The sequence below is a fragment of the Alosa pseudoharengus genome, unplaced genomic scaffold, assembly GCF_046254945.1.
Source record: "Alosa pseudoharengus isolate Yale_2024_CS ecotype anadromous, Long Island Sound unplaced genomic scaffold, YU_APseudo_1.1 YU_APseudo_1.1_scf_14, whole genome shotgun sequence".
Taxonomy (NCBI): Eukaryota; Metazoa; Chordata; class Actinopteri; order Clupeiformes; family Clupeidae; genus Alosa; species Alosa pseudoharengus.
The window spans coordinates 1,979,919-1,987,418 of record NW_027468609.1 but is presented as its reverse complement, the minus strand read 5'-3'; the positions used below and the strand labels follow the sequence as shown (position 1 = coordinate 1,987,418).

At 40.6% G+C, this 7,500-nt stretch overlaps 1 protein-coding gene across 3 annotated transcripts in view; it reads left to right on the top strand.

The window, feature by feature from the left end:
- The window catches only part of astn2 (astrotactin 2), a 680,356-nt gene that overhangs the window by 242,622 nt on the left and 430,234 nt on the right, over positions 1–7,500 (top strand). The window contains exon 7 of one of the 3 annotated variants that reach the window (XM_076283459.1): positions 7,236–7,278. The exons of the other annotated variants lie outside the window; for them this stretch is intronic. Within the exon in view, the coding sequence (XP_076139574.1) occupies positions 7,236–7,278 (43 nt within the window). The remainder of the gene's footprint in view (positions 1–7,235; positions 7,279–7,500) is intronic. 3 annotated transcript variants of the gene reach the window in all.

Genomic DNA, 7,500 nt, shown 5'->3' with positions numbered 1-7,500 from the left:
AAGAGAGTATAGTAGTGAATGCGAGAGAGTATAGTGGTGTATGTGAGAGAGTATAGTGGTGTGTGTGAGAGAGTTTGCATGAAACGGAAGGGAGTTTGCATGAAACGGAAGGAGTTTGATTTCTCAGTTCCTGATTGGTTTGTCAATGTCACTTCTCTCTAGCTAGCCAATGAAAATCAAGGAAGGGGCGGGACCTACACTGTCAACATTGTTCGTGTAGACCTAGTGGTCGAGGAAAAAATCAGCCAAGTCCTATGTGACTAAATATTAAACTACTACTGCAAACCGAATGCAAATTAGGCTACAAAGACATGAGGGGTGCCTATTCTAATTGTAATTGCCTAGGCTACCAGCTTCTTTTGTCTGGCGAAGTCATATTTTAGTGAACTGAGTCCTGAAAAATGGCTGCGGGACCTAGCATTTACACTGTCAACACAGTTCGTATAACGTTAGTGGTGGAGGAAAAAATCAGCCAAGTCCTATGTGACTAAATATTAAACTACTACTGCAAACCGAATGCATAGGTGCCAACTCTCACGCATTGGCCGTGAGACACACGCATTTGATTAGTTTCACACACTCACACGCCACACCCCCGATTTCTCACGCTGAAGTGTCAACCCGGTTGGTCAGATGCCTGAAAAATGAGTTTAGTATGGCAAGCCGATTGAGCATTTATTCAGATATCTTGATATCAGGCATAATTGTCATGTACATGCAAGCCATTTCTGTCCACTAGTTAACTAGTGAGCCATTTCTGTGTGAACTAGTTAACTAGTGACAGCCAAAATGCTCACTAGTTAACTAGTAAGGCCCAAATTATCTCTAGTTAACTAGTTCATATTTTCATATCTTACTAGTTAACTAGTAATGCTCAGCATGTTCACTAGTTAACTAGTGGACACTGAAATGTGCACTAGTTAACTAGTTTAAAGACTTCTATATTTAACTAGTCAACTAGTAAGGTACAAAAATGTTTACTAGCTGACTACTGAATGTCAAATTCCCACTTGTTAACTTCTATGTAATTTGGCCAGCCGCTTGGGCATTTATTCTGATATCTTGATATCAGGCCAACATGCAAGCCATTTTTGTCAACTAGTTAACTAGTGAGCCATGTTTGTGCACACTAGTTAACTAGTGACAGCATAAATGCCCACTAGTTAACTAGTGAACACATAATAGCTTGACTAGTTAACTAGTGAGAGCCAGAAATGTCCACTAGTTAACTAGTAAAGGCCAAAATGCATACCAGTCAGCTAGTTGAAGGCTTTTGGGTCTCACTAGTTAACTAGTGACAGCCAAAAATTTGCACATGTTTACTAGTGAAGGCAAAACTTCTCACAAGTTAACTAGTTGGAGTAGGTCAATGTCACTAGTTATCTAGTGAACCATAAATGGCTTACTAGCTAGCTAGGTGATGGCAGCAGGCTCACTAGTTAACTAGTTGATGCATCCTTTGTCCAAACTAGTTAACTAGTTAACTAAATATATACTAGTAAACTAGTTGAAGCCTAAATTCACACTAGTCAGCTAGTGGCGCAGAATTAAAATTAGTATACTAGTTAACTAGTGGGCATTTTGGGGCACACTAGTAAACTAGTGACACTTTTTGCACCTCACTAGTTAACTAGTCGAATGGAAATTGCCATGACTAGTTCACTAGTGGGTGTTTTGGTGCACACTAGTAAACTAGTGACACTTTCTAGACCTCACTAGTTAACTAGTGGGCATTTGTGTCTTCACTAGTTAACTAGTGAGCAGTTCTACCTTCACTAGTTTACATGTAAGTGTCACACTGAAGCCACTAGTTTACTAGCTAGAGTTCCTTTGGCCAGCATGTTAACTTGTGTGCCACATGCAAATGTTGTGGGTGGGATTTCGTGAAATTCAGCACTGTGATTGGTTGTCATGTTCTATTTGGACATAGGGAGCCAATAGAAAGCCTCAATTTCCAGAATTCTCCACCTCCTAATTTGAATTCTGCGCCACTAGTTGACTAGTGTGAATTTTGTCTTGAACTAGTTTACTAGTATACATTTATGACCTCACTAGTTAACTAGTTTGGACAAATGATACATCAACTAGTTAACTAGTGAGCCTGCTGCAATCACCTAGCTAGCTAGTAAACCATTTATGGTTCACTAGTTAACTAGTGACATTGACCTACTGCAACTAGTTAACTAGTGATGTGTTTTGCCTTCACTAGTAAACATGTGCAAATTTTTGGCTGTCACTAGTTAACTAGTGAGACCCAAAAGCCTTCAACTAGCTGACTGGTATGCATTTTGGCCTTTACTAGTTAACTAGTAGACATTTCTGGCTCTCACTAGTTAACTAGTGAAGCTAAAATGTGTTCACTAGTTAACTAGTGAGCCTTTTGGCTCCCACTAGTTAACTAGTGTGCATATTTTGGCCCTCACTAGTTAACTAGTTCACACAAACATGGCTCACTAGTTAACTAGTTGACAAAAATGGCTTACATGTACATGACAATTATGCCTGATATCAAGATATCAGAATAAATGCTCAATCGGCTTTCCATAGTTTAGCCTATCTATAGATCCACCTGTTGAGCCACGGTTATGCTTTAGAGACGGTGAGAGGGTTCAAGAGCACCCCCTGTCTGTGGAATTTTCTAAATTTTCTCTCATTTGTGATGCTACTTCAGAAGCCATCCCAGGCGCATTCCTCCCGCATTTCCCCGGCTTCAGGTATGCTTTGAGTATTATTGAGTATTTTTCACGCTGAAGTGTCAACCTGGTAGGTCAAATACCTGGCAGATGAGGTTCAACATCATATGAACGTGCGGAATCTAAGCTTTCCAATGATATTAGCACCAAGTTGCTGTGATAAATGGTTCGTGAGAAAATTAACATTGAACCGACGTGCAATTTAGGCTAATCATATTTGCATTTTGCACACAGTGCACACCCATTACTCTCGGTTTAATATTTCACTAACCCTTCACACAACACGTGGCAAAACCAATATCACAATAAACAGCAAACCGTACCGAATACGAGGATATAAAGCATGCCTCTGTGCAATAAATGGTTCCTGAGTAATCCGGTTTTGAAATTGCAACACATTTCTACATAGCCTCATTGGGGCGAAATTATAATGTATTCTAAAGTAAACTATTTGTCAGTAGGCCTACATACATTTTTGTAAATTGCTCAGCCATAGATTATCCCACTATCATGGTTCTTATATTGTCAGGTTCCAGCCAATCCCATTACAGATAAATAAATATATTTATATTGGCTTCCTATAGTGACATTAATGCAAAAATATGAAGAAAATCAAATAACGAGACACAAATATTGATATAAAGCCTGACATAAGCCATATGCAAACATTTACATCATGCACATGCAGATATGGGTACATCCTGGAAAAGGAATAGCATGTAGGCTATAGGCTATGGCCATTACAATGACCAATATATTATCTTAAATAAACTAGCTGAATAACACAGGTGACCACTTCTGCATAATTTCATGGAGTGCTGAAATGTACACACATTTTTTAACATTTCTGAACTGTGAAATGTAGCATATGTTTTTGTGGTTGTGAACTTATTGCAATATCACCATAACTATTCCACCTGTGTGTGCAGTTATAATTCTGAAGTGCAAAATAGCTTAGGCTACAGCATAAATATTAAAATAAACAAGTATGACCTCTGAATTTATTTTGAAAGTGCACCTGATTGATGCATTTAAAAGTTAATATACAAACATTTCTTAAATTCTTACAAAACACCCACCCACTTTTTAAAATTATTAGTTTGGACCCCCCCACTTTTGCCATGCGAAATACCAGTGCTGTTTTCAGCATCTGTTTAGTGCTTCATTGTCATTTTCATTGGATTCTCCCATTTGCACATACATCGCTCATAAACTTTTTTTTTTGTTACACGCATTCTCCCATTCCGCTTCTGTCACACACACAGTGACAAGCGCCAAATCCCCCGCAGTGTTGAAGAGATCAGTCGTCCCCCTCACTTTTGATAAGGTAAAAAGCCTTATAGGTACGCCAAATAAATAATAACCTATAGGTTTACGCTAGGCTAGGTAAAACTCCCCATTAACAGCATCACGACACTAACCACAGCTAAGACTGCACAATCTCTATTCACTCTGTTGGATATCTGAAGCCAGTTTGTCTACTTAGATACTGTAAATCCTCAAATTATGGCCGGGGTCTTAAGACAAAGTACAGGCCTTTAGAGGCAGGATTGTATTCAAGACAGCCCTTTATTTCTTATGCGAGTTTTATTTTGAGACATGTGTTTCTTGGAGCGGCATAATGGTAGGCCTTCAAAAGCATGACATTTTCGGTTTAGTTTGATATTTAATTTACTTTTGGACTGTTTGATTATATTGTTAAATGTTGGGACTGATGGGCACTGAAATCTGGGGAGGTATTTGATGATCACTATTACGTTCCATGTAGTTGAAAGAGTGTCGGGATTTCAAACAAACCATCCGCTTTCATGCGTTCATTGAACGTCCGCGGTGCTGTTATGGAAACCTTATTGAATAGCCAAGTAGCCTATATATTGAGTTATTTTTAAATTATGCATGATTTACTTTTTATTAATTTCGTAGGCTGGCTTTATTTTGTTACATATAAGTATCTAAATAACCTGTTAAAATGTACCAGAATTCAGGAAATTGCATCTAGTCCAAAAAAAATTTCTGGGGGAGGACCCCCATACCCCCCACTGAAATGTCCCACCCACTTTCAGAATGCCTCCGATGCCCATGGTCCTAGTGGTAGATCCCTTTGATACCAATGTTAATTAAACTCTGGGACCCTGGTCCCAGGGATGGATTACTGCACGGGCCTTCCGGGCCCAGGCCCAGGGGCCCAAGGTGTGAGGGGGCCCTGAAGCCCAAGCCTTTGCATGGAATCATTGCCTCAATATCAACACATCAGGATGTAGGCTATGAATCTGATTGAATTTAGTATTGCCCATCCCCAAAATGCACCAGAATACAGGAAATCACATTAAACAAATTAAAAAAAATTATGGGGGAGTACCCCCAAACCCCCCTTCCACATATGCGACAATTAGTGGGGAGCCCTTAATACATCTGGGCCCAGGGGCCCGAAAGTTCATAATCCGTCCATGCCTGGTCCCTACACCTGAGAACCACTGATGTACATTTTTTTTACTGTACGGTATAATGCTGAATGAGCCAAACAAAAATTTCCGCAGCAAAATTTTGGTTGGCCCCACCAAATCTCACTCCAAGGTTTTTTGAAAAGTTGGCAGCCCTGCGAATGCAAATTACAAAGACACAAGGGGTGACATATTCTATTGTAATGCCAGCTCCTTTTGTCTGGCGAAGTCATATTTTAGTGAACTGAGTCCTGAAAGATTGCTATTTAGTTAGCATTAAGCCAGGCAGCAACGACATGCTGCTGGTAGATAGTTTGGTAACCTAGCAACAATAAACACTTGACCCGCAGCACTATGAAAGGAGCGCTGTCTGGAGCTCTGTTCTAGAATTTTTGGCTGCCAGTGCAAAAATAGCGATGTGGACACAGGCTCACTGGCAACAGCAGACAAGGTTACCAAAAACGTCTGCCAGCCAAACTGTAATGCACGTCCTTTTTGGAATGTTGCTGGAATGCTAGCTAACTAGCTAACTGCAATGGCAGCAATCTTTCAGATCTCAGTTCACTAAAATATGACTTCGCCAGACAAAAGGAGCTGGTAGCCTAGGCAATTACAATAGAATAGGCACCCCTCATGTCTTTGTAGCCTAATTTGCATTCGGTTTGCAATAGTAGTTTAATATTTAGTCACATAGGACTTGGCTGATTTTTTCCTCGACCACTAGGTCTACACGAACAATGTTGACAGTGTAGGTCCCGCCCCTTCCTTGATTTTCATTGGCTAGCTAGAGAGAAGTGACATTGACAAACCAATCAGGAACTGAGAAATCAAACTCTTTCCGTTTCATGCAAACTCCCTTCCGTTTCATGCAAACTCTCTCACACACACCACTATACTCTCTCACATACACCACTATACTCTCTCACATATACTACTATACTCTCTCGCATACACCACTATACTCTCTCGCATTCACTACTATACTCTCTTGCATTCACTACTATACCTTCTCGCATACACTACTAAACTCTCTCGCATACACTATTATAGTCTCTCGCATACACTACTATACTCTCTCTCACATACACTACTATACTCTCTCACATACACTACCAAACTCTCTCACATACACTACTATACTCTCTCACATACACTACTATAGTCTCTCACATATACGACTATACTCTCTCACATACACTACTATAGTCTCTCACATACACTACTATAGTCTCTCACATACACTACTATATTCTCTCACATGTACTACTAAACTCTCTCACATACACTACTATACTCTCTTGCATACACTAGTATACTCTCTCGCATACACTACTATACTCTCTCTCACATACACTACTATACTCTCTCACATACACTACCAAACTCTCTCACATACACTACTATACTCTCTCACATACACTACTATAGTCTCTCACATATACGACTATACTCTCTCACATACACTACTATAGTCTCTCACATACACTACTATAGTCTCTCACATACACTACTATATTCTCTCACATGTACTACTAAACTCTCTCACATACACTACTATACTCTCTCACATACACTACTATACTCTTTACTCTCTCACATTCACTACTATACTCCTTCACATACACTACTATACTCTCTCACATACACGACTATACCCTCTCATACATACATGTAAAATGACTATAATAGTGAGTGTGCATGAGTATAGTGGTGTATGTGCAAGACCAAGTATGAATTAAGGCCTAGACGGCCCCTCATATGCGTGTGTGTGTGCGTGCGTGTGTGTGTGTGTGTGTGTGTGTGTGTGTGTGTGTGTGTGTGTGTGTGTGTGCGTGTGTGTGTGCGCGTGCGTGTGTGCGTGTGTGTGTGTGTGTGTGTGCCTATTTGTGTCTCTGTCTCCCTGGCTCCCTCTCCTTCTGTAAAATCAAATCTTTTCAGGGCTGTAATTACCAGTGAAAAGTGTAGCCTCAGCACAAAGGGCCCCGGCGTGGATAACAAACATGCTAATGGGAACAGGAACAGGAACTCAATTACGGCATCTGGACAGGGAGTTCATCGGACGCACGAGGAGATTACGCTGCCGGAGGAAATGAGCACGCAGGAAATGACACGCAAGATGGAGAGGGCGGGCCGGGGGGGGGGGGGTGGTTGTGGAGTGAGCTGCTGAATATTTTACTGTGCCCTTCTGGACAGTTCGTCTTACGCAGTGAATTAGTCCATCTCTGTCCCCTCATATCCCCTATGCCCAGTTGAGCAGGACATTTGCATGGATTTCTACAAATGCTTATGCTTAGGGAGATTAAACTGGACTCAAATTGTAGCCTTTATTTAAGTGGCTTATTGCATCGTTGTAGTCCATGGTCTGA